Raw genomic sequence first — 27,932 nt, forward strand, 5'->3', positions numbered from 1 at the left:
CTCGAACCCACGAACCGCGAGATCATGACCCAAGCGAAAGTCGGACGCTAAACCGACTAAGCCACCCAGGCGCCCCAAACTTTGGAACTTCTTTTAAACAAGTGCCTGAGGGTCTGCTTTATTTGAGACTCCTGGGATATATCCAGATATATAAAGTTGATTTCTGCACCGTAGGCATTCAGAAAGTATGACATTCTGCATTCAAAGCTAGTTTGGGTTGTTTGGAATGCTTATGAACACTAAGAATGCAACTAAGCAAAACTCAACTGATTCTCATCTTTGGCTAAAAATAAGATTGTGAATCCATTTCCCAGTCTTTAGAGAAGCCCCTGTGATGATTTACCAAAGATACAAACCACTTCCTTGTCAGAACATCACACATTGAAGACGGAGCTGCCTGTAACAAAGCAAAAGAAAGCCTATATTGAGGACAGAGGGGACAGTTACTACATATGTAGAGTAGTATTTGGTGACAGGATGAATACTGGTGACAAAGGACAGAGTCTCAGCTCATGCCAGATGTAGGTATCGCTTAATGACGGTGTGAAGAGTTTGGCATGTATGAGGGAAAGAGCTACCTAGGTTCTAGGTTCTACTGTTACAGTGGGGGTGGGGTGTTTTTTTTCTCTAAATGGCATATTTTAAATTGTTATATGACAATTTCAGTAATTCATCTTCTATTCCATGCATATATAATTCTTAGTTAAAAAGTAAAATGACAATGATGCTATACTATTTATTGTACCTTTGTTTTATATTTTTCTGACTAGTAGGCAAAATCTACTTTCCAGCTCTATCAAAGCATTTTTACGTAGTGAAGTTAAAAGTATTTTGTGTTTATCAAAATAAGGTGGTTACCACCTTATATTTACCAGCTATTATTCTTCAAATAGCATTTTAGAAAATAACTATTGAAATATGTTCGTATTTAGAACCATAAGAAATATTCTGACAAATTCTAAGAACTCAGCGTTCTGTCCTTTGGTAGTAAGTAAAAACTAATATAAAACTTAAGACATAATGGTATGATATTTATATAGTACCCTAAAATATATGGCATATTACCATTGTACTTCTTTCTTAAAGCAATAATGGGTACTTGTAATATGCTCAACCAGCAGGATATGTGAAATATTTACCAAATATGTATTTATTCACTAGCAAATATGTCTTGATTACTTACTTACCATGGCAAGCCACTATACTTAGGCATTAGAGACAAAGTAGTAAATAAATGTGCTCCCTTCACTCACTGTTCTTTTTTTTTTTTAATGTTTATTTTTGAGAGAGAAAAAGAGACAGAGCATGAGCAGGGGAGGGACAGAGAGAGAGGGAGACACAGAATCTGAAGCAGGCTCCAGGCTGTGAGTTGTCAACACAGAGCCCAATGTGGGGGGGGCTCGAACCCACGAACTATGAGATCATGACCTGAGCTGAAGTCAGATGCTTACCCAACTGAGCCACCCAGGCACCCCTTCCTTTACTCACTGCTTGTAGAGTTCAGTGGGGAAGGTAAACAAAAATTAACAAAAACTAAAAAGTAAAATAATAGATTGTGGCATATGTTATTAAGGAACAAATAGAATATTATTAATACAGACTCATCCAAGTTATAAAATCTTTTCCCTTTTCTGGTCTTGGTATTGTATTTCTTTTTTAAAAAACATTTTTTAAATGTTTCTTTATTTTGAGAAAGAGAGTGAGAGCAAGCATGAATGTGGGGGGAAGGGGTAGAGGGAAAGAGAATCCCAAGCAGGTTCCATGCTGTCAGTGTAGAGCTGGATGCGGGGCTTGATACCACGAACCACAAGACCATGACCTGAGCTGAAATCAAGAGTCCGATGCCTAACCAGCTGAGCCACCTCGGTGCCCCGCCTTGGTATTTCATACTGATACTTTGTTCCACAATAACTTTAAAAAGAGCTGATGGATTTGACCGAATTGTGTGTATACATTTATTTATTCAACAACAAAAATTTATGGAATGTTTATGTGCCAGGCACAGTTCTAGGCCCAAGAGAAACAGTGAACAAAACAAAAGTCATTGTGCTCACAATGATTTCACCCTATTAAGAAGGCAGTAAACAAATATATGATAAACCATTTGAAGAAAAGTCAAATAGACTAAGAGGATACAATGGACCAGAATACTGTGTTCTTTGAGTGGTGTAAAGGGTCTCTGAGGAGATCAGTGCTTCCCCCCCAGTTTTTGTTCTTTTGTCTCTTGGGTCAGTCAGTTAATGAATGAAGGATTCAAGAATATTTTTGTATCTGTTTGTATTGTTCATATACTCATTAACTCAGCTATGGTGAGGTCCTACTTCTTTTCAATTCCTTACCACCAAAAGAGATGACTACCTGAATTATGGTCTTTGTACCTTCATTGTTCTTCCATGCACTTCAGTGCCTAAGAACCTCCACCCAACCCATCCATCCCTTTACCTTTTATCCAAAAAAACAAGCCTTTGATTTCTTTTCCAATTTTCCAAAATCTTGGGATATGATTCATTTCATTAAAAATGATATTGTACAATTAAATGTCTTCCAGATGTTGGATTATACCATGGATTGCTTTGGAGAGAGCTCTTTTATCCAAGTCTTTCTCCTAGTAAACTCTCAGCCATTGAAATTTGATGTCTTGGATGATCTTACAGTGATCCCAGCTTTAATGCCCAAAGCCCTAAATAAAATTGTACACCGCTCAAGTGTTCTATAGCACTGCATAAGTCTAAAATAGGTAACTGGCATCCACCCCACACCTCATTGTTGGCTAAATGACTTGTCCCATAAATAGCTCAGTGTTATGTGATCGCACAACTAAAAGAGAAGGGATTTTTGTTTCCTAACACACATGTGTAGTCTCTTGTACTCAACAAAATCAAGATCTGATTTACTGCACCCTAACCATAACATAGTTAAGAGAATTGTGCAGATCAGTAGCCAAATCATTTTGGACCGGTTTCAAGTTAGCCCTGCCTTACACCAACTTCTACACCATGGATCATAGTATTAGAGCAAGATTCAGTTTTAACTACCTTGTATACGTAAAAGTAGTATTGCTACCGCAATCGTGTTGATCCCAGAGAGTTTCTGCTAAATGAATTAAAAATTCTCAGGTAAATCCGAGAAGGCATCATGGTAGTTTTATAAAACTGTGTTTCTAGAATCAAGAGCATGTTTTAAAAACCTACCTACTAATTGGAATACAATGGTTTTTGTTTCTAACTCTTAACTGGAATGTATTGCTTTTATGTCAGAGAGATTTTTAAATCCTGTAATTTAACAGAAGATCATTTCATAAATGCCTTTGCAGTAACTCAGAAGGTGACACTTGGGGCATTTTTCCAGATAAATCTATGCCCTTTGTGTGTAAAGCATGGCAGCTTAGGTAACTAGTAATAATACATGGGGTTCAATTCATGCTTTAGGTATTTTCACTTTTCTTTTACTGGGTCTTTTTCAAAATAGCACGTTTATTCTATTTCTTAAAAGTCAAAATAAGTGACTTTAAGAGCCAAATAAGGGATTCTTTTTTTTTTTAAATGTATGAATTCATTTGCCTTTTATTTTTTATCATTTTTTTCAATGTTTTTTATTTCTGAGAGAGAGAGAGAGAGAGAGAGAGACAGCATGAGCAGGGGAGGGTCAGAGAGATAGGAAGACACAAAATCTGAAGCAGGCTCCAGGCTCTGAGCTAGCTGTCAGCACAGAGCCCGATGCGAGGCTTGAACCCATGACCGTGAGATCATGACCTGAGCCGAAGTCGGCTGCTCAACTGACTAAGCCACCCAGGCGCCCCAACAAGTGATCCTTTTAAAAATCTCTTTGCTAATTATTTGTCCTGTTGAAATGCTGCTTATTATTTCTTCAAGTTTGGAACAAAAGAAAAGAATATGTCTTGTAATATCAAAGCCATAGGCAGTTCTTCCCCTAATGCTGGCTTTGTACTTTTACTTGTAGGACTTAAGTTTATTTTATAATCAGAGCTTCATAGACCCAGTTATATACTTTCCCATGGCCACACTGAATGTGTACATTTTGAAACATTTTTAAAGCCAAACTTCAGTTCAAAAATACTGACCTACCAAGATGGGATTAAAAGCATTTATCTCTAGGTTTTAAAACTGTGAATATTTAGTCTAGTGGATTTAAAAGCTGAAGGAAAAAAAACCCACCCAAACCCCTGATTGTTTTTTAACAGGTTGCAAACCATGGCTGTGTGGATACAAGCCCAGCAGCTCCAAGGCGATGCCCTTCATCAGATGCAAGCATTATATGGTCAGCATTTCCCCATTGAGGTGCGACATTACTTATCCCAGTGGATTGAAAGCCAAGCTTGGTAAGTGAACAGAGTTTTTTCTATCATATTTAGTGAAGCACAGGCATATTAAAGTTTGATTGGAAGGAAAACATGATGGAGACTTTAAAAGTTGTACATTTTTTTTAAGATGTTGGGGCGCCCAGGTGGCTCAGTCAGTTAAGCGTCCGACTTCGGCTCAGGTCATGATCTCACTGTTCGTGGGTTCGAGCCCCGTGTTGGGCTCTGTGCTGACAGCCAGCTCAGAGCCTGGAGCCTGTTTCAGATTCTGTGTCTCCTTCTCTCTCTGACCCTCCCCTGCTCACGCTGTCTCTCTCTCTCTCTCTCTCAGAAATAAATAAAACATTGTGCTCGCGTCGGCAGCACATATACTAGAAATAAATAAAACATTAAAAATAAGTAAATAAAAATTATGTGACCCATGAGAAGGTATTTAACCCCGGCTTAGATTTTAAGGAGATGGAATAACTGGGGATTTTTAAAATAAGACTTTCCCCCTTTAATAGTAAACTCTGGCTGAAAGCCTTAGAGTAGTGCTGCTAATAAACAATAATTAATAAATATGTTTTGAATGCCTATAGGAAGTAAGAGTTCCTAGGAACAGATTAAAGCCCTTGTCCACAGGGCACCTGGGTGGCTCGGTTGGATGTCCAGCTCTTGATTTTGGCTGGGGGTCATGGCCTTGCAGTACGTGGGATTGAGCCCTGTGTTCGGGCTCTGCACTGACAGCAGGGAGCCTGCTTGGGATCCTCTCCCCTCCTCTCTCTCTCTCCTGTCACCACTGATGTGCACTCGTGCACACCCTCTTCCTCTCTCTCTTAAAATAAATAATAAATGTAAAAAAAAAAAAGAAAGCTCATGTCCACAAAGAATTTAGTGCTTAATGGGGCAGCTAAGGTGTGCATGTGCATATCATTTAATAAAATGTATTAATAACAAAGTTAACAATGGAGATGTTGATTTTTTTTTAATTTTTAAAAAGTGTTTATTTACTTTTGAGGCAGAGAGAGATAGAGGATAAGTGGGGAAGGGACAGAGAGAGAAGGAGACAAAGAACCTGAAGCAGGCACCAGGCTCTGAGCTGTCAGCACAGAGCCTGATACAGGGCTCGAACCCACAGACTGGGAGATTATGATCCAACCCGAAGTCGGACACTTAACCAACTGAGCCACCCATGTGCCCCTATGTTTTTAAATTTATGTATACCCATAAAGACTAAAAGACAGTACACCAAAAAATTAACAATAGTCATGTCTTGGTGGCAGATTTAACAAGGGTGTTTATTTTTCTTATTTTCCAAATTACTGTTTATATGCACAGAGAGAAAACTGTTTTTAAATTCTTTCAGAATTAGTATAATGTAGTAGATTGACAGCATTATTGCACACCAGACAGCAGGCTGTTGCTGCTCTGCTCAGGGTCTGGGAGCTTGTTAGGAGGCCACCGGCCTGTCTGAGCTGACGTGCTCATCAGCTACTTCAGGTCCCTGCCATGGTGGGGGTGGGGTGGGATCCTGTCTCGCAGAGCCCTGGAGAAGCCGGCCACTATGCGACTGTCTGAGGAGAGCTGTGTACCTGTCAGTGATGCTGCCTTTGAATAATTGCAATTGTGTGTTAGTAACAGATTTCTGTCTGAAAACTAGAGAGCACCAAAGGAAGGCAATTTTCTGGGCAATTTAAAAAATCTCAGCCTCGTGTCACGAGGTGATTAGAAAAAAAAGAAAATATAAGCATGTCAACTGCACCTTGCTTAGTGCTTTTCCATTTCCTTTTCATTTTCTTTTCTGTTTTAATGATTTGGAGAGTTTAGAAAAACATTAGTAGAAAGTTTCTAGTGATTTAAAATTTCACTTAGTAGATCTTCCATGTACTTCTTACTGAATGAATGTTAAAAGACTTGTGTTGCTATGAAGGAAAACCTGAATTTTCTTTATTTTGGTTGTCTTAAGAACATAAAGATTTTAATTAAAAAACTAAGTGGAGAATTAAGTTTTTAAGTACCAGAACCAGTACTTGATTTCCATGAGTTTTGCCCAGAGACAGGATCTTCTCAAGAGTGGGTTCCTCAGACGAGCGTTATTACCAGTCGAAACGGAGGTGCAGCTGCCCTCCATCCCTCCCAGGCTTTTATTTAGTACATATTTTATCTAGTACAGAGAGTATACATAATTTAAAATTTGGTTTTCTCTACTGTCTTCTCAGAGTGCAGATTTGGGCATATGATGTGATGAACTACATTATCAGTGTTTTGGCACACCTGTTTGTGTCTTCGTTTGAAATTAGTTGCTACCTGACTTCAGGGGGTTAGAGGTGACAGAGCCTTTTAGCTGCCTCTAGATCCCTTGTTTGGCTCCAGACCCGGTCAGCAGTAATTGAATGTTATTTCAATCTGACAGCTGTTTGGTTTCTTCAGTGAGCTGAGTTAAGCAATTTTGTACTGCCCAGTAGCATTTGTCACCTAAATTGTTTTAAACAAGGAAGGGTTGGAGAAGGGAGTGGGGAAAAGAGGGAAAGAAGGAAGGAAGCAGGGAGGGAAGCCATCCAACCCCTGTCCCCAGTTCAGTGTCTCTGAATTAATGCAAAGTCCATGGAGTGGTTTCTCTGCCTCACTGGAAGAGTTAGCACTGCCTGCAGGTCCCAGATCTGCAACTGGTGATAGAAATATCTGATTTGTGTAAATAGTTGCAGGCACCTTCTGTCCTAATATCTCATTTCCAGGGCTCCTTGGAAATAGTAGTAAGTGTCGTTTCGCCTGCCTTTACTTAAGAAATACTGTGGAATTTGCAACACATAGAACTAGTCAGGGCTGGAAAAAGCGTGTAGAACATTCTTGACCTTATGCCCCCTTACACCCTTAAGGGGTAACTATAAATAGGAAGTTATCAGAGCCCTTATTTCCTTCAGAGTACACAAAGCACTTTCCTTTTCCCTTCATTTCTAGAAGCAGATAGCATAAGCACCAGAATAAGTCAGTAGGAGGAAGGAGAAAGGGTGGTACATTGTTAAAGAAAAACAAAGAAGAAGAAGAAAAGAAAGTGTACATTCCACTAAGCTAATTAGTGGATTAGGGATGGATTAACGTAGGCATCTAGTCGATTTGAATTGAACTGCTCCCTGAAATTTGCTGTGAGCATTATGAAGAAATCACTTTAGCTAAAGAAAAGGTGTGATGCGTTGAGGCTGCATTTATACAGGCTCCTGTGCATGTATGTATACATATGTATGTAATTTTTTTCCCCTAGGGACTCAATAGATCTTGATAATCCACAGGAGAACATTAAGGCCACCCAGCTCCTGGAGGGCCTGGTGCAGGAGCTACAGAAGAAGGCGGAGCACCAAGTGGGGGAAGATGGGTTCTTACTGAAGATCAAGCTGGGGCACTATGCCACGCAGCTCCAGGTGGGTGTGAAGGCTGGCTCACACTTAGTTCTCTTCTTCATTCAGTACTTCCCATAGAGATTTTCTTTCCCTCTCCAACCCAGTGTTGTTGACTTACATATTCGGTGTATAAAGTTCTTATTGTTTGGCTTTGTGGTTGTAGCCTTTTGTTTTTAAACTTTATTTGAAAACAACTTCAAATTTATAGGAAGTTGCAGGATCGATACAAAGAACCCCTACATATGCCCAGATCCACCTGTTGTTAACTTTTGCTTTATCATATTCTGTCTCTACACATACACACATTTTTATCACTTGAGAGTAAGTTGCATACATCATTTTCTATATGTAGTTATAGTACAGTTATCATCTTTAGTACATTTAACATTGATAGGACACTTTTAGGTAATCTTATATCTATATTTCCATTTTGTCAACTGACTTAATAAAGTCCTGTAGAGCATTTCTTTCCCACCAGCCCAGGACCACATATTGCATCTGGTCATGCTTCTTTAATCTACTTTTTAATCTGGAACCATTCTCAACCTTCTTTACCTTCTGTTACATTAACATTTTAAAATAATTCAGCTCATCTGTTTTTTAAAGATAAAATGGACGTCGTTTTGGGTCTTTGTGATGTCTCCTCCTGATTAGATTCAGGTTACACATCCCTGATCAGAATTCTGAGTAAGTGGTGTTGTGTTCTTCCCAGGATATCACATCTCAAGACGTACACCATCCATCTTCCTTGCATTGGTGGTAGTAATTTTGATTGCTCGGTCGAGGTGGTGTCTTTTCTCCTCTTATGTGGCCTTTTTGAAATTTATGATCCTGTTTCCAGTAATGACGCCCTAGTACTTTAGGCAATATAGGAGGCAAGAAATAAAATAACCTTACCTTCTCACTGTAATTGGGTTTCCTATGATGTCCTTTTCTTGTCCCCCACTAGTATTGGAGGAGCCCCATTGCTCATGATTATGCCATCATGTCTCCAGGAGTCCCCTCATCATAAAATCTTACCCCTGCTCTGCGGTGGGGTTAGGCCCACCGAGTGGAAGAAAGTGATGTCTGCTATTGGGTTCTTTCAGAGCACGTACGACCGCTGCCCCATGGAGCTGGTCCGCTGTATTCGGCATATTCTGTACAATGAGCAGAGGCTGGTCCGTGAAGCCAACAATGTGAGTGTCCCATGGGTGTGGGGAGAGTCCTTCCTTGCCGCCCCTCTCTGGACCCAGATCTCTCCAGATAACTCAGTGTGGTGTCTCTATAAACAGAGCATTGTCCTGAGGGGCACAAAAGAAATAGAAGACTGGTCTCTGATCTTAACTGATTCATGACCTTGTTGAAATTACCACCACAAAGCAATGTGAACAAGTGTAAAATAATTTAACCCCAACTGAATGGTTTTTGAGTGAAGGCATGCTCATATTCAGGTGAGATTACTTAAGAGAGATTTATGCTGAGCCCCCTCTCAGCCGAGTGTTGAGGGAACAGCTCAGACCAGGTCACTTAAATGGCTGGATCCATAAACTCCTTGCCGTGCCTGCCCTATAACTTTGGGGTCTCCATGATGCCATCCGTGAGAGGTTCAGCCTCTTCGCTCAGAATAAGGTTCTTGAGTGAGGGCACAGATGATGTGTGTTCACACAGCCTTCTTCCCCACCGTGTCCGCAGCACCTCACGGTCCATTGCCCTGGGTCAGTGAGTGAATGTGGAGTGAGGGGTCATCATCATTAGTAGGAAAACCCAGGTATATCCTGAATGTGTTGAGTTCTAGTCTCTGTGAAGGGAATCAGATGGACTCTATTTGGGCAACTCTGATGGAGGCCAGACTGTGATAGAAGTTTCTATGGTGGTATTATGAAGGTGCCACCGTTGGTCAGGTCACCTATTTCCCGTCCACACCGGTTCTCACAAATGATATTTGCAATTCCTCTGACTCAATATTTAGCTTTTGGGGTTTCAGCCAGGTTATAGGTGCTAGCATTGGCTTTTCCTTCAGGTTAAGGCCTGAGATTTTCTTATCTTTTATTTTTTTTGGAAGTTTATTCTTTTTTGAGAGACAGAGTGTGAGGGAGGGGCAGAGAGAGAGAGATGGCGACACAGAACCTGAAGCAGGCTCCAGGCTCTGAGCTGTCAGCACAGAGCCCAACATGGGGCTCAAACTCATGGACGATGAGATCATGACTTGAGCTAAAGTCGGACGCTTAGCCGACTGAGCCACCCAGGCACCCCAAGGCCTGAGGTTTTCTGCCATCCTCACTGCCCAGCTCATTGCCACCCACACGTTTCCTTGGTATGTCCCCAGGGTACTTCTCCAGTTGGAAGTCTTGCTGACACCATGTCTCAGAAACACCTCCAGATCAACCAGACATTTGAGGAGCTGCGCCTGGTCACACAGGACACAGAGAATGAGCTGAAGAAGCTGCAGCAGACTCAGGAGTACTTTATCATCCAGTATCAGGAGAGCCTGAGGATCCAGGGTGAGGCCAGGGCCGCCTGGGCGCTATGTGTCGGGAGGGCTAGAGGGAAATTCAGGTCAGATTGGAAGAGACCCGGGTTGCCCTTCAGAGGCACTCCCCTTTCTGTGGGGTAGCTGGGAACCATTTGCGCCAAAGACCTGGCAGGGAGGATGAGACTTAGGAAGGGAAGGATCACAAGCTTACCTTTGGAGAGTGTGGGTCTCAGGCTCACCCAGGGAGCTCCTGGCCTGCTGGGGAAGAATTTCCTCCTGTGGGAAGAAGCTCACAGTCTAGCAAACAGTACTTTTGTATATAGTAGGTATTTCATAAATCTTGCTTTACTGAAATGTTAAATTCTCCGAGCAGGGAAAGTAAAAGGGCTAAAGACTGTGTTTGTTAATGACAAACTTTTAATGTTTTGTTCGGTAATTTAGAGAGGCTGTCCTGGCACATGGCCTACTAATGCACCTCAGCCTTGATAAGCACAGGGTCCCCTTCCTGGTGTAAATCCTGCTAGGTACTAGAGTACTGAAAAAGTCAGGCCTGAGGCTATAGAGCCCCACCAGCGCCCCCTGTTGACCTTGTTAAGAATTTGGCCAGGTGACTACTATTTTGTCTCCCTGCAAACCTGCCCAGCTGAGAGTCTCTGAAGAGCCTCTGCTTCATCAACCAGCTGTACAGATACTTACCCATCTATATAGTATGTGCTCCTCTAATACCATGCATGCAGGCTCAATTTTATAGCTATATTGCTATTATTTATTAACTCTTGTCTTCCAAACTAGTTATAAACTCTTTGAAAAGTGATTTTGTCTTATCTCTATACCCTGAAGTTGGCACATTGGCTGAATCATAGTAGGTGTGAATAAGTGTTGATGAAATGATTCTAGTATGTTTTCCTCCATCTGAATCCAGCTCAGACTGAGGCCAAGAAAAGGGTGGCCCTCTTCCTAGATTAGGGAACAGGAGAATTCAGGCTATTAGTTCTACCCCCAGCCTTTGATGGGTTGATAATACTTCCAGTCCTATTCTTGGGTTTTCTGTTTCCTATTTATGGATTTGGGTTTGATTCTGGTTTGGGTTTGTAGCCATCATGCAATGTCAGTTCTCACGTCCTCTTGACTCAGCCCCAAGTAATGACACTGGGATATTCTCTTTTTTCTTAATTAGGTAGGCTCCAACCCCAACATGGGGCTTAAACTCACAACCCTGAGATCAAGAGGTGCATGCTCTATGGGCTGAGTCAGGCAGGCACCCTGACACTGGGATATTCAAATAGGTGATCGGCAGGGTGTAAGAATCCCAGCATTTAGGATAGTGGTTACCTTTGGAGGCAGGGATGGATGTGCAAGCAGGGAAGGATGTACAAGTAGCTTTCAATGTGGAAATGTTTAATTTCTTTTTTTTAATGTTTTATTTATATTTGTGAGAGAGAGAGAGCAAAAGGGAACTGAGGCCTCACTGACTCCCCCTTCCTGCCATAGATGAGACTCCCAGCAGCTAGTGTGGAGAAAAGCTGCCTCCCTGTGCTGAGAGAATCTTGCTGCTTTTATGCTGCCAGTGGGCCCTGGACATTCTGTCTCCCCCCCTCCCTCCCCTTTTCCCTCTCTCCCCTTCTCCTTTTGTCCCTCTCTCCCTCTCCCCCTCTCTGTCTCCTTCCAGTTGGTCAGCTGAGCTCATGGTGGGACAGGCAGGGGCTACCCTGAAGGGGCTCTGATGGGTGGGGTGGGGCTGAGCAGCTGCTGGCCTCTGTTACCCTTGAAGCCTGCCCTGGAACCCCCTAATCAGAAGGACATGCTCATCCCTACAGTGTGTGTGAGCCAGGCAGTTCCTTGAGCTTGTTCTGTGTTACCACGTATTTAATCCTTAGCCACCCACCGAGACAGGGACCAAGACGCTCCCATTTTGCACGTGGGCAGACTGAGGCACAGAAGTGTGAAACGATTTGGGCAAGTTCACCTGGTTAGTAAACACTGAGGACACACATCAGACCAGGCAGTGAGGCTCCAAGCTGGACTCCCGTGTGGTGTGAGGGGGTCTGGGCAGCCAGCTATGGAGACTGAGATGGGAGGGGAGGCCAAAGGGCAAGATTCTCCTCCGCTGTATGCTCAGGCTTCCATCTATATGCTCCCAGGAGGGGAGATCAAAGCCAAGAGGCCGGAGACCAGAGCCTGCTCATCTCTGGCACCCCTGGCTGCTAGCACCCTTGAGGGTCTGGCATCCAGAACAGCATGTGTGTGTTCCCCTGGGCTTCCTGCAGGAAGCGGGAAGCTCATGGTCATGGGTGTCCTGTCCCCTCCTCTAGCTCAGTTTGGCCAGCTGGCCCAGCTGAATCCGCAGGAGCGGCTGAGCCGGGAGACGGCCCTCCAGCAANTGTGTGTCCTTCTCCATGTCTGCCACTTTTCTCCCGTCCTTTCATAGGAACAAAGTGCTCGGGGCTCCTTGCCTGCGCTCTGGACTCTGCCATTCGTTATGCGAGCCCTGTTAGTCCCACTGTGCTCTTCAGGCTCTCAGAAAAACAGTATAGGGAGTTTCTTCTGTAAAAAGAAACACATGATTGTCTTTCAGTTAGTAGGAATACATCCAGGAAAATTTTTTATGTTAATGTGTTTTATTTCTTGTGTATTTTATGCAGCTACCATTTCCTCTAAATGACATCAGTTTTTACAACGTTCTTTATTACTCCCCCAATATAATTTCTACCCCACATTTACCGAGTTGCTGCATGGGTTTAGAGTCCCGTGTCTCTCTCCTCTGTAGCGACTACAGTGGCGAAATCCTGAACAACTGCTGTGTGATGGAGTACCACCAGGCCACTGGCACCCTCAGCGCGCACTTCCGGAACATGGTGAGAACGGGAGAAGGGGAAGAACACGTTTTCCCTGGTTGTTTGAGGGCTTTATCCTCTTATTTCTCTCCTCTGCAGTCCCTGAAACGAATTAAGAGGTCTGACCGTCGTGGGGCGGAGTCAGTGACAGAAGAGAAATTTACAATTCTGTTTGAATCACAGTTCAGTGTTGGTGGAAATGAGCTGGTTTTTCAAGTCAAGGTAAAGCCCTCTGTCAGCTGTGTGGTGTGTGCATGTGTGAGTTGTTTTGATCACATAGTGTCTTTACTGTCAGTGAACAGAAAGTGGGGAGACTTCATCCTTAAAACTGTCTCTCTTGGATTCTCTTAAGATCTACAGTAATAAGTAATAACAAACTACAATAGCTGGAGAAATAGGTGGGAATGAATCAAGAGAAACATCAGTCCAGATGAATTTGAGTAACAGTTTTAATAAGTTTTAGACATTTGTCACTTGCTTTTTTCCCTAGAAATGTCTATATTCTTTCTGTTTTCTCTCTTGTTCTCCATTTGAGAAACTTACTGCATCCTTCAGAAATATCCAAGTAACATCTCTTTTATTTACTTATTTTAATTTATTTTTTAATTTATATCCGAGTTAGCATATGGGGCAACAGTGATTTCAGGAGTAGATTCCTTAATGCCCCTTACCCATTTAGCCCATCCCCCCGCCCACAATCCCCCAGTAACCCTCTGTTTGTTCCCCATGTCTTTTATTTTTTTATTTATTTTTATTTTTTTAATGTTTTATTTATTTCTGAGAGAGAGAGAGAGAGACAGACAGCGTGAGCAGGGAAAGGTCAGAGAGAGAGGGAGATACAGAATCCAAAACAGCTCCAGGCTCTGAGCTAACTGTCAGCAGAGCTCGAACCCACGAATCGTGAGATCATGACCTGAGCTGAAGTCGGAAGCTCAACTGACTGAGCCACTAGGCGTCCCAAGTTCTCCATATTTAAGAGTCTCCTCTGTTTTATCCCCCTCCCTGTTTTTTATTATTTTTGCTACCCTTCCCTTATGTTCATCTGTTTTATATCTTAAATTCCTCATATGAGGGAAGTCATAGCAACATCTCTTTTAAAGTATCTAATATCTTGGGGCACCTGGGTGACTCAGTCAGCTAAATATCTGACTTAGGTTCAGGTCATGACCTCAGGGTTTGTGAGTTCGCCCCCCACGTCAGGCTCTCTGCGATCAGCACAGAGCCTGCTTCAGATCCTCCGTCTCCCTCTCTCTGCCCTTTCCCTGCTTGCACACACACTCTCCCCCTCAAAAATAAACAAACACTGGGGTGCCTAGGTGTCTCAGCTGATTAAGTGTCCAACTCTTGATTTCGGCTCAGGACATGATCTCACAGTTCGTGAGTTCAAGCTCTGTGTCGGGCTCTGCACTGACTGTGGAGCCTGATTAGGATATTCTTTCTTTTCCTCTCTCAGCCCCTCCCCTGCTTACATCTTGCATTCTCTCTGTTTGTCTCTCTCTGTCTCTGTCTCTCTCTCTCAAAATAAATAAGTTAATTTAAGGGGCACCTAGGGGGCTCAGTCGGTTAAGTGTCCTACTGCAAGGTCATGATCTTGGAGTTCATGAGTTTGAGCCCTATGTCAGGCTCTGTGCTGATAGCTCATATTCTGTGTCTCCCTCTCTCTTCCCCTCTCCCATTCAGCTCTGTTTCTCTCAAAAATAAATAAGCATTAAAAATTTTTTTTAAATAAACTTAGAAAAACAAAGCATTTGAAAAAATAAAATATTGAAAATCTCTAAGATTGAATGCACCATTGTGAAGAGTCCTGTGATTCTTGGAGCCATTGAGATTCTGTATTCTCAGATGACATTTACTGAAACTTGAAGAGAGAATGCATATGTTGTGATAGAGAAAAACAAAAGTAAGAGAGGAGTGTGTCGCTCTTGGTGCTCAGCCCTTTCTTTTCCTTTGTCTTTCTAGACCCTGTCCCTCCCGGTGGTGGTGATTGTCCATGGCAGTCAGGACAACAATGCGACGGCCACTGTTCTTTGGGACAATGCTTTTGCAGAGCCTGTGAGTGGATCCTGCCAACCTGTGGGTCTCAAGATCTTGACACTGGTGTCATGAATCTCTTTTATGTGTTCTCCCCCAGAAAAGCATAGAAAACTTCACTTTTCTGTAGTGGGAGGTAGAGAGTATTTGGAGAATGGAAAGAGCATGGGCTTGGAGTCCGGCCAAGGGTTGAACTCACACCTTACCGTTTCCTCATGTTGTGACCATGGGGAATTCACTTTCCCTCTTTGAGCCTATGTTTCCCTGAGTGTCTGCACCACAGGGATAATAGTGCTTCATAGCGCTGTTAGGAAGATGAAATTAGGTAACATTCAGAGCCTCTTGGCTGGCTTCATCAGTAGAACATGCGAATCTTGATCTTAGGATCATGAGTTGAAGGCCCATGTTGGGCATAGAGTTTACTTAAGAAAAAAACAAGTAAGTGAAATTAGATAACATAACAAAATATAAAATGCTTGTCATATAGTCAGTACTTAGTAAATATTATTTTGTATCTTTGGATGAGACCATGAATGGAATTTGGGACTCCCGGTTTCCTTCCAGAAGTTAGACCTCTCAGAAGGTTACTTTAGCTTAGCAGTTGCTTCCTGTCAGCTTCCCTCCAATAAATGAGGGTGCCATTCAATGTGACTTCAAATTTTAGCTTATGTGATTCATCCCAAGTCTCTCCAAGAACGAGATGCTTTTGTCTAAGGAAATGAATGTGGTTTTATGGATTCATACATCCAGTCCTATCTGAAAACCACTAACGTGTGTTTGTTGAGCATTTTCAGAACATTTCATCAGGAAAAGTTGTGGGTGGTGTACATTTACAGTAGAGTCGTCTGTATGGTAGGTGTTCAGGAAGTAAAACTACATGCTTGTCTAACATGATTCTAATGTGAAGAGTCTCACTGAGTTCTCTCAACGGTCCTCTTTAGAGAACAATATTTTTGCTGCAAAGGTGAGGTTTTTAGCAGAAGTCCTACCATGGCCATTGTCCAAATCTTGAGTTTGAGTCTCCTCAAAACTCTCTGCCTGCATTGCGTTCTAGTAAGCCTCCTGGATAAAAGTGCCCCTCTTCTCTCATTCCCTCCCCTGCCTGCCCACCGAGCTCAGTCCCCATGTGACTTCAGCATCTCTTGCAGCATGTCATGTCGTTACTAAATAAATTGCCTAAATGTATTTAGGCCTTGCCTAAATAAATACGCATTTTTAACATTTTCAGTTGTGTTAATGACTAGCATACATCTCACGCTGTTTTAAAATAAATATATGCCTGTGGGGATTTATTCTACAGATATATTTACATATGTGTCAAATGACATACGTACGTCGCAGCATTGTTTGTCACAGCTAAAGGTTACCAGGCTGACACACAGATGTCCGTCTGTGGAGGCCTGGTTAGATATCGTACTGTTCTTGCAGACCATGGGGGGTTTAGCAGCCACAAAAAGAAATTTCATTAATGTGCTGATGTAAGTAAGGTCTTGCTGAGATAGAATTAAGTGAACAAAAGGGAGATGCAGAACATGTGGATTTTATGCTACTATTCATAGTTTTTTAAAGGAAAAATGTGTGTTTCCTGGTATGCATAGAATATCTTTGGAGACATACACAGTAAACTAGGTTCCATGCTCTGGGCCTGCTGGGTGGGACACAGATTTAAGAAAGTGACTTCCTCAGATACCCTTCCGTGCTTTTTAAATTCTGTGTCACGTGAAGGAATTGCTGATTCAGAAAACTTCTTTGTAATGGTGAAAAAAGAAGATGAGGTACCATGGCTGAATGAGATGACAAAACAGTTTATTAAAAATTCTGTTTCTCAGAATGGTCCAGCTCACAGTTTCCATTCTTCCACATGAAATTTTTTCACTCTGAGGTGGTTTAAGGGCAAAGATCACACCTGTGCACACACATGCGTGAGACACACACATTTCTCTGCACTTAGAGAACCAGTCTTTCAAATTTCTATGCCCATGGGTCTATAACATAAACCAGACCCCTGGTCACATTTTGTTTCTGTGGCTCTTCGAACGTGGGGTTAAACTGTACGCTTCGCAGCTCGTTTACAGAACACAATGGAGAGTGTGAGCTTACCTTCTAGGCTGTGTGTGAAGAAGGTAAAATGGAACCTTCTGAATCTCACAGAACTGCATATGCCATAAGTTAGAATTTATCCCCCAGCTCAGCAAGGCAAATGTGTGTAACTACATTGAGTCATCAGTGTTTTTGTTTTGTGGGTGGAGTGAATAAATCATGCAACTGTTTTCTCCTAAGATCCTGGCTTCTCTCCCTCTCAGGGCAGGGTGCCATTTGCCGTGCCCGACAAAGTGCTGTGGCCGCAGCTGTGTGAGGCGCTCAACATGAAATTCAAGGCCGAAGTGCAGAGCAACCGGGGCCTGACCAAGGAGAACCTCGTGTTCCTGGCACAGAAGCTGTTCAACAGCAGCAGCAGCCACCTTGAAGACTATAATGGCATGTCCGTGTCCTGGTCCCAGTTCAACAGGGTGAGGGACCCACTGCCAGCTGCCATGAGATCAGTCCTTCCAAACCAGATGCCTTCCAGAGTCTTCCTACCCTGGGCACTTGTTCTTCATGATGTTAATAAAATGTGCCCTATATAATCAGAAGTTTCTGAATAGATGGATAAGCACATAGCTCTTTTTATGTGGAAAACTAGATCTTTGAATATTTAAGCCGGGCTTTGGGTGCTGCAGTGCATTGTTTTCCTTTCAGAGAAAGCAAAAGATAACATATCTCACAAGAAGTAAAGCTTTTGTGGTCAGAAGTCCGTGGCTCTTTCCCGTGGACTCACTGGTGCTCCCTGCTGTGTGAGCCTGCAAAGCCGGGCTCCCCCTGGACCCTTAGCCCACAAAAGGGAATGCTGGTAGAGGAAACTTCGCCTCTATCATCAGGGAATTCAGGTGTCACCTGTCACATTTTTGACTTTATATATATATTTTAATGTTTTGTTTTTGAGAGAGTGCAAGCAGGGCTGGGACAGAGAGAGGGGGACAGAGGATCTGAAGCGGGCTCTGTACTGACAGCTATGAGCCTGACATGGTGCTTGAACTCATGAGCCAAGAGAGCATGACCTGAGCTGCAATCCAACTATCAACCGACTGAGCCACCCAGGCGCCCCATGTCTTTGACTTTAAATCCAATTTTTGTTTCTTTGCGTACAACCCCCACACCCCAGGTATTTTAAATGACCTAATTCGAAGACAGCAAAGAAAGTCAACTCAGATCCAGGTGAAGGTGTTTACAGCAGGGGTCCCCTGGGTGTCGGTAATCGCTCTGTTGTTTTCTCCCCTTCTTCCCTCCTCTCTATTCAGCTTTTTAATTATAGGACCATTTGGTAAAACTCAGACAGGCATGTGTATTTGTACGGTTCTGACAGTGTAGATGTTTGTTTTCCATTTGATTTTTTTCAGTTAAAGTATATGCAGGCAGTATTCCAAGTGTTAGCCTTCTTGTGTTCACTGTTGTGTCTCCAACCAGGAGAATTTACCAGGACGAAATTACACTTTCTGGCAGTGGTTTGATGGTGTGATGGAAGTGTTAAAAAAACATCTCAAGCCGCATTGGAATGATGGGTGAGAATCCTATTTCCTAAGTCAGCAATAGAGTTCGAAGTTCCTCTTTCCTCTGTTAAAACATCACACTCTGCCTCTGCTTCTTTGTTTGGCCTTTGCAATCCAGGGCTATTTTGGGTTTCGTGAACAAGCAACAGGCCCATGACCTACTCATTAACAAGCCTGATGGGACCTTCTTGCTGAGATTCAGCGACTCTGAAATTGGTGGCATCACCATTGCTTGGAAGTTTGACTCTCGTGAGTTCCTCCCTTTTTAAAACATATCTTGGCTCTAATAAGCTGCTTCTGTTGCAGAATTACTTTAACAAATGGCTATTGAGTATTCGTGATTCGTGATGGGGTCAGCTCAGAAAGAGAGCGCAAAGGTGTCGCCGGGACACAGTTGCTGCTGCTGAGGCAGCCCTTGTAGAATCCTCTCATGGGAAACACAGTTACTAATTTTGAGAAACAAAACTGCAACCCTGACTCGACTACCTGTACACACAACACTGTCCACAGTCTCAGCTGCTTCTCTTTTGAAATGTCTGCCTTCTTATTCGACGCCGAGCTTATTTCAGTGAAGAATTATTTGGATGAATTGAAATTATTTTATTTTTATTTTTTTAACATTCAGATTCTTTTTTTAAAATTTTTAATGTTTTATTTATTTCTGAAAGAGAGAGAGACAGTGTGAGCAGGGGAAGGTCAGAGAGAGAGGGAGATACAAAATCCGAAGCAGGCCCCAGCCTCTGAGCTAGCTGTCAGCACAGAGCCCGACGCGGGGCTCAAACCCATGAACTGTGAGATCATGACCTGAGCCAAAGTTGGACGCTTAACCGACTGAGCTACCCAGGCACCCCAAATTGGAATTATTTTAATTATTCCTTTATCCTAATCCACATAAAAGCCTGGCCACGGATTATTTCCACCCAAGAACAAGTTTTTTCCTCTGATCCTCAAGATAAGATAAGAGTAGCTTGCTAGTTTTTTTGCACTTAAAGATATTCACAGCTTTTCCCAGCTCTCCTGCAGCCTCTGGCTGTGGACAGGCTTCCTGTCTCACTCAGATGCTTTGTACAGCAGTCAAGGATCAGAGTCCATAAGATCTATTTCTTCTACAAAAGGACCAAAAAACCATTTGAACTTGAAACTACCCAAGATCATTGGATCTCTAAGGAAGTGCCATATGTATTACCTCCTTATTTCCCCATGGCTTTGATAAACGACTTGAGCTACAATCTGTGGTTATTTTTAAATGGAGATCTTTATTGGGACAGTTTTAATGGAGAGTCTTTAATTTGTAGCATATTTGGATTTTTTTTTAAGATTTCCTGTTCATAAATCATGTTTTAGAATATGACTATTCTGTTTATTGCTCTAGAGGAAAGAATGTTTTGGAATCTGATGCCTTTTACCACCAGAGACTTCTCCATCCGGTCCCTGGCTGACCGCTTGGGGGACCTGAATTATCTTATCTATGTGTTTCCTGATCGGCCAAAAGATGAAGTGTACTCCAAATACTACACACCGGTTCCGTGCGAGCCTGCCACTGGTAACAATGTTCGCATTCTGATTTGGTTTTGTCGTGATTTTAGTTTTCTTTTAGTTTTTGTGTGAGTGTGTACGTGTATGTGATGCATGTGTGTCTGTCTGTCTTGCATGAAGACCTGCACGATCAGTATTTAGTTATTGCCGTTTGAGCATTATTCAAGGCAGTTGTAAATCCTGGGCTATATTCTTCAGTCATATAGAAAACATATCTGCTGCTAACCCCAAATATCAAATGGAAGGAAACAAATTTCTTTTTTCAAATTGCTTTTACTTATTTTTATAGTTTTAATGTTTATTTATTTATTGTGAGAGAGAGAAAGAGAGCGAAAGAGCATACGAGTGGAGGGAGGGGAAGAGAGATTGGAGACAGAGAATACCAAGCAGGCTCCATGCTGGCAGCATGAAGCCCAACGCCAGGCTTGATNGTCGGACACTTAACGGACTAAGCCACCCAGGCGCCCCTCAAATTGCTTTTAAAATAAGCTTAGATCAAACAAAAGTAGATAAAATTTGTTTTGTTTTTTTTTTTATATTTTTATTTCTAGGAGAGAGAGAGAGAGAGACAGCATGAGCAGGGGAGGGTCAGAGAGAGAGGGAGACACAGACTCCGAAACAGGCTCCAGGCTCTGAGCTGGCAGTCAGCACAGAGCCCAATGCGGGGATCGAACCCACAAACCGCGAGATCATGACCCAAGCGGAAGTCGGACGCTCAACCGACTAAGCCACCCAGGCGCCCCTAAAATTTATTTTTCAACGGATATGGTTTTATTGTTTTCAGAGTCTAAAAGTATTCTGTATTAATTGTAAAATTTCAAGAAAAGTATGGAAAAGAAAATAGATATAGCATCTCTCATCCAGAGATTAACCACCGTAAAAAAATGTGGTGAATAGTTCCCCTGTCTATGTAGATATATATTCTTCAGTCAGTCCGTCACCAGATGCTTGCTGGGGGCTTCCTGTGCGGAGGTTACAACCTAGTAGTGGGAGGAGGACAACAAGCAAATACACGTATGTAGTGAGGGGTGCCGTGAAGACAAGAAAGCATGGTTAAGGGGTAGAGACGGGGCAGGGAGGAGGATGTGGGGGTGAACAAGGTCTCTCTGAGAAAGTGCTGTCAGCACAGAGCTGACTGAAAGTGAGGAAGGTAGCCACACAGCAATCTAGACCAAAACCTTCTAGATTGAGAGAAGTGCAAAAACCCTGAGGTGGGAGTGAGGCTGGTGTATTTGAAAAACCCCATGAGGGCCCAGTGGGCCAGAGCTGAATGAACAGGAAAGTGTAGGAGGTTAGGACAGAGCCACAGGGGTGCCAGATCATGTCAGACTTGGAGTCCAGTAAACGATTTGGGTCATATTATCCATCATCTTTTGTGATCTGATTTTTTTTCCACTTAAAAATATGCCATAGACAGGGGCACCTGGGTGGCTCAGTCTATTACGTGTCCAACTTTGGCTTAGGTCATGATCTTGCGGTTCATGAGTTCAGGCCCCATGTTAGGCTCTGTGCTGGCAGCTCAGAGCCTGGAGCCTGCTTCAGATTCTGTGTCTCCCTCTCTCTGCGCCCCCTCCCCCCCAGCTTGTGCTTTGTCTCTGTCTCTCTCTCTCAAAAATAAATAAAAGCATTTTAATAAATTAAAAGATATATATACCCTAGGCAGAGTTGCAGGTCTGTAAGTATAATCTTACAACATCAAACTATAATGATTACATAGAATTCCGTGTACGGTGATTCGATGTCAGTTATTTGAGACACTGACCATTTAAGTTAGTCACAGTTTTCTGTTGTGAATTAATATTGAGATAAACTGGGGACGCCTGGCTAGCTCAGTTGGTGGTGTGTGACTCTTGATCTCAAGATCATGAGTTCAAGCCCCGTGTTGGGTGTAGACATGACTTAAAATAATAATAATAATAATAATAATAATAATAATATAATAAATAATATTGAAATAACCTGGTACATTCATTGTTCACCTGTTTCCCTGGGACAGACTCCTAAAGTAGAATTTGTATCAAAGGATATACATGCTTTTTAAGCATTTTGAGAGATCTTCACAGAATCACCCTCCAGAACAAGGAAAACATTCTCAGTCCCGCCAGTGTCTGTTGGAGTACCTGCTCCTCCATCCCCTGCCAGTCGTAGGTTCTGTTCACTGGCTTCTTTTCTTGCCAGTCTGACTGGCATAAAAATGGTGTCTTCGTTCCTATTTTCATTTCTTTGATTCTAACCAAGATCAAAACCTCTTTTTGTATAATGATAATAGCAATAATAATAACTAGAGTAGTAACAGCTGGCATTTGTTGAGTACTTCGCATGTGCTGGGCCCTTCCTGAGCACCTTTCGTATAGTATCTCATCTAATCCTCAGAACAGGTCTGTGAGGTTGTCCTGTTTGTCTCCTCACTTTACATAGGAGGACTTGAGGCACAGAGAAATAAAATAATTGGCCAAAGTCCACACAGCTAGAACATGACCAAACCAGGGTTTGAGCTCAAACAGTCTAGCTCCAGAGTCTGTATTTCCTCACTTCCACATTACTGGCTGTTTCTGTTTTCTCTATGAAGTGTGTTTCTATTCCTTGTCCATTTTTCTTTCGGAGTTCCATCTTTTCCTAATAAGGTGGAAGTATTTTTATATAGTAAATAAGACTTTTATTATAGATAGCAAATATTTTTTCTCAGTATGTCATTGTTCTCTTAACATTTGTTTTATTTTGCTGAAGTGCAAAACTTGCATTTCCTATGCAGCCTAATCCATCAATCTTTTTTCTTCACAGAGCCTGTCTTTCATATCACGCCTTCCCACCCTGAAGTGGGCATCTATTTCTAGATGGAGAAATAAACCAGAATTTTTCAGATTTATGTGGTATTTTGGGTTAAACCTACCATGGTTTCTTCTTGTTAGCACAGCTAGTGTGGGTTTTTAAATCCTGTTTTTTACGGCATTTCTTTGGTTTTTATCTTTTTTGCCAGTCCATAAAATTCTTTAGAAACCGTAAAGCACAAAAAGCGTGCAGTAATATAAAAAGGCACATGTGAAAGCCTCAGAAGAAGCAGGCTAGGGTAAGAAGCAACTTGTGAACCATGTGACTTTCCACTGTCTTGGACTGTTTCACTGATTCTTCATCCTCTTGACCTTAGTGTCATCTTCACTGTCTGACATCATTAGGATTAATCGTGCCCCCAGAGTCATATGCCCAAGAAACAAGACTTCACTCACTGACTTCAGACTCTCACATTCCTACTACTCACTTAGCTGGATTTCCACAGTCAGCCTCTTAAAAACGTGGCTATGGCTGACCAGACCACCCTCGGGTCTGTCCGCCGGCCTCCCACATCCCAGTGGGGATTCTGGGGAGCGTGAAGGAGAGACATGCGAGCATTCTTTTTCAAGTGCTCACCTGGATGAGTGACCATCAGATTCCCCCCAAGTGTAGAAGCCCCACAGGCACAGAAGAGCACACGGATACCTGCGTGACACTCCCTTGCCTAAAAGAGGAGATACTCAGAGTCAGCATCACTCCAGGGACCAAGTCAGGTTCATTCCTTTCTCTGATTTCTCTCTGCAGCCGCTGCCAAGTGATTGCAGCCTTCCACCTGAAGGCCCCCAGGGGTCAGGAAATCACTTCTTCCACAGACAGCCCATTTCTTTGGTGGACAGTCCCAGGGCTCTCATTGTGACAGTGTTCCTCTTCTGTGATTGAAATGTGGTCCCTTTTGTGTCCTCTTCTGATCTCCTCCTAATGGTGTTCCTGGGACACAGGGCAAATCTTGCCGCTCTGCTGCATCTGTAACTCACCTTTCAGGATATTTTTCCTTTCTACACTTAGTATGCAATTCATGTTTGGTTTAGATTTGTCCTGAAGCATGTATTTTCTGTGGCTTGAGGAATTTATTAACACATCCAGGCCCACGTGGAAGATGCATTAAAATGCAGTTTTAATATTGAGGCTTCTCCTACCCCAGGTCCTCCTAACAGATTCAGATATTAAGTGCTTGTATCAGATCCTAAAATAGAATTAGGCGCTTGTGTCCTGCCATGAGAAAAGCTGGGATTCTTAAGGGAGATCACATTTTTATTTCATTGAGAATTTTGGTTCTCATCACCGTCCCGTCCCCCTCCCCCCCTCCCCCCCATGGCAGCTAAAGCGGTGGATGGATACGTGAAGCCACAGATCAAGCAAGTGGTCCCTGAGTAAGTGTCCAGGGTCCGGCCCTGGTCTCCTGCTGCCTCCTTTCTCTCCCCCCACTTGGGCCCCCCTCGCACCTCACCGCTGCCCCTCCTGCTCACAGGCCTGGTGGGACCCAGTATCCCCTGACCCCCTGAAACCTGCCTCAGCCCCGGAGGGGGAACTGGGGTTAGTCTCAACAGGACCAGGACCCAGGACCCCTAGGCCCAGCGGGACCCCCAGGCGGGCGCTTTGTCTTTCCACACCCCGATGAGACGTAAAAATGCCCCCTGAGCCCTCCCCAGGTCGGCTGTGGCCCTGAGGCCACTGAGGGTCCTCCTCTTCCTCCTGCAGGTTTGTGAATGCGTCTGCAGACTCTGCCGGGGCCAGCGCCACCTACATGGACCAGGCCCCCTCCCCAGCCGTGTGCCCCCAGGCTCATTATAACATGTACCCACAGAAGTAAGTTGTGCTTTCTGGGGCTCTGCGGGGAGGGTCTGGGTGCCTGACCTCAGGCTGGGTCCCCGGGGGGCTGGTGGACAAAGGGACCCAGACCTCTTGTAGGTCTGAGACCACCCAGGCCGAGCGCCAGCATACGCCCAGGTAGGAGAGAGAGATTCAACCAGAAGGTATTAGTAGTTTAGAATGGGATTGGGCAGATGTCATCTCCCAAAATGGAGATTTTTCTTGCTCTGTATAAGGAGCACATGGGCTTTAGGTGTGTGGACAGCCAGGGTAAGGGACAGCTGGGGTGGGTGTTCTAGTATGAGTCTCTCTGTCCAGATAGCAAAGGACTCTACTCCCCTCTGTTCAGATCAGCAGCGTCTTTCCCCTGAAGCCTCAGCCGAGTGCACAGGCCACCTTGGGCTGTTCACCCAGCGGGGTGTGGGGCTTGGGGTGGCCTCGGGCAGCCTTTCCCTTCCCTTTATCTCTTCTCTTTTTTTCCCAAGCCCTGACCCCGTCCTTGACAACGATGGGGAGTTTGATCTGGATGACACGATGGATGTGGCGCGGCGTGTGGAGGAGCTCTTGGGCCGACCTATGGACAGTCAGTGGATCCCTCATGCGCAGTCATGATGCCCCCATCGCCGTCTTCAGCTTCTTCATCCTCGCCAGAGGAGTTACTCTTGTGGATGTTTTAATTCCATGAATCGCTTCTCATTGGAAACAATACTCATAATGTGAAGTGTTAATACTAGTTGTGACTGTAGTGTTTCTGTGCATGGTGGCACCAGTGAAGGGTGCGTGTGTGAGTGTGTGAGCGTGAGAGTGTGTGAGTGTGTGTGGGTGAGTTTTCACGTTGGGCTGTTTTCTCCCCCTTGCTGTCCAGAGTTTAATTGCAGCACTGGGGCCATAAACAGAGGCTGTGGTTGTTTTGACCTTGTGCAAAAAGGCAGTAGTTCCATGGACGCTGGAACTTGGCCATGCGTCTTGAGGGTGGCTGAACTTTGACATGTGGCCGTTCAAGTCAGAGAAGGACAAAGGGAGGAGAAATCACCTCTCCTGTGAGGTTTGTCGCTGTGCCTGCCAAGCAATTGATACATACCCGTGACTGTCTCTGCTTTCCTCTGAGATGTACAAACTGCCTTTTGAAAAAGAGAGCCGTCCTCCCTCCTTCCCTCTCCCCGACTCCCGTTTTCCTGGGCAGGGATGGGAAACGGGGGCGACATACAGTGGTTGCTGGGGCAAAGGGAAGTCACGGGCTGTCTGATGGGTAGTTGCTTTTTAACTAACACCAAACCCATCTATGTGTGCTCTGCCTCCCGCGCCTTGCACCCCCCGTGACTTGCCCCTCGGTTCTGTGTGTGTGCACGTGCGCAGACACGCTTGATGAACTAGAGAAAAGAGGGTCACATAACCGCAGCTTACAGTGCCGAGGTCCTTTGTGTCTCGGCCAGAGTGGGAGGCCCGGGCCGTGACCCGCAGGCGCTGAGGAAGCTGTCCTGCTCCCCGGGGCAGCTGCCCCCGACCCCCGTCCGCCCGTCCTTCCGCCCGAGCGCGGCCACCCCACGGCTCACTGATGGTGGCCGCTCACACAAGCTCACTGGTGTTTTGTTTCTAAATCGGGACTTCTTGTTTTTCTCTTCCCACCCTAATCTGACATCGCAGCCCTTTCTTCCTGTGACGGGGCCTGTGCCATTCACACCCGGGTCACCCTGGTCCCCTTCACTGTCCGCATGGGCCGGCTCAGGGAAGGGCCGGCGGGGGTCCGGTCTGAACACAGGGCTAGCGTGCTCAGCGACCTTGTTGCCCGCGTGGGCCGGGCTCCCGGGTGTCGGCATCGGTAATTTGGGGAAATGCAGCCAGTGGGTTTCCTCAGAGGCTTGGTGAGCTGCCAAAACGAAACAGTACCGCTTCGGTATACCGTCCGTAACTTCTTCCGTAGCTTCACCCCAGAAGGAAGGAACGGGCGCTGGCAGTCAGGTGGGGAGAGGGGAAGCAGGTATAGCTCTCGGGGTAGGCCTAAAGGTCACTCACCCCCGGCCGCCTTCTCCCAAAGAAGGAATGACCACACCAGGAGAGAATGGCCCTAAGAACCTTATTTTTATACATGTGAGTAAATAAACAGATATTTTTTTTACAAAAATGACTTCTGAATTTATCAGTGTTTTGATGTTAAAGGAAAATATTCCTCTGTAGTAAATTATTTATTGGAAGATGACTTTTTAAAAGCTGCTGTTTGCCCTGGCTTGGTTTCATACACTGATTTATTTTTCTATGCCAGGCAGTAGAATCTCTCTGCCTCTGAGGAGCAGGCCAACCCCTCCATGCTACCAGTGGTGACATAGGATGTCGCTAAGCCCTTTACATACCCCTCAAGATTTGATTAAAATTCCACCCGTGAAGACAAGAGTGTTGGGGAAGGGGGGAAGAGGGAGGCCTGACCGCTCTCAGACCCAGTCGTAAAGAGCCCTTCCCTGCCTGCCCCTTGGATTTCATCAGCACCCGCCCCTGAGTGCACTCAGTGCCCTGAGTGCCACGGTAGGCGGGCCGGGAGCTCAGTGGCCCAGGACTGACACACACTCACGTGGGCGGGGACCCGGCCCCAGGGTGTGCTGTGGGCAAAGCTCGCCCTTTAGGGTTGGCACTGGAGATGGATGGGACACGAGCTGAAGAGTGTGGCTGCCCCGAGAGGGGGCCCATGGCGGTCCGGTCGCCATCTTGTCCTCAGTTTTCCTGAGGCTGTGCCTATAGATGGGAGAGATGTTTGACTGCAGGGTATGCTCGCTATCTGCATTGTGTTTTCTCTTTTCTCCCTGCTCCTGCAAACCACAGAAGAGGCAGAGGCAAGTCTTGACCTCCTCTGCCTCTCACTCTCCCCCAGACACGCACACATATAAGTTATCAAGCGTTTCAATGTGTGGTATGTGCAGGGTTTCTGTAGGGGTGGGGGGAGACTAAAAGTGAATAGAACTTAAAGTGGAAGTATACTTTTTATAGTTTTTCTTTTTGAAACTTTGTGAAATTATTTCAGATACATATTTTAGTGTTGAGGCAGATTAGTATATAGCCGTCAAAAAAGTATTGTGTACAATTTGGGGCAGTCACAAAATTGTGTATTTTATGTTACAATAAAAGCTTCCTCTGAAGGGACAATATTGAGTTCTGTTTTTGTTCTTT

The 27,932-nt window shown here is 44.2% G+C and overlaps 1 protein-coding gene across 1 annotated transcript; it reads left to right on the forward strand.

Annotated features, from left to right (window-relative positions):
- The first annotated feature begins 4,201 nt into the window (after positions 1-4,201).
- On the forward strand, positions 4,202-27,908 carry LOC144243970 (signal transducer and activator of transcription 5B). The gene is made up of 15 exons (XM_077779130.1): positions 4,202-4,339; positions 7,560-7,716; positions 8,784-8,873; positions 10,004-10,178; positions 12,463-12,532; positions 12,876-13,005; positions 13,084-13,206; positions 14,944-15,036; positions 17,319-17,525; positions 18,520-18,614; positions 18,721-18,851; positions 19,975-20,145; positions 24,286-24,337; positions 24,666-24,773; positions 25,262-27,908. Exons 1-15 carry the CDS (start codon positions 4,212-4,214, stop codon positions 25,386-25,388), a joined length of 1,857 nt encoding a protein of 618 aa, XP_077635256.1. The 5' UTR covers positions 4,202-4,211; the 3' UTR covers positions 25,389-27,908.
- The last annotated feature ends 24 nt before the right edge of the window (positions 27,909-27,932 follow it).

Source organism: Crocuta crocuta, unplaced genomic scaffold (genome assembly GCF_008692635.1).
Source record: "Crocuta crocuta isolate KB4526 unplaced genomic scaffold, BGI_CrCroc_1.0 scaffold68, whole genome shotgun sequence".
NCBI lineage: Eukaryota > Metazoa > Chordata > Mammalia > Carnivora > Hyaenidae > Crocuta > Crocuta crocuta.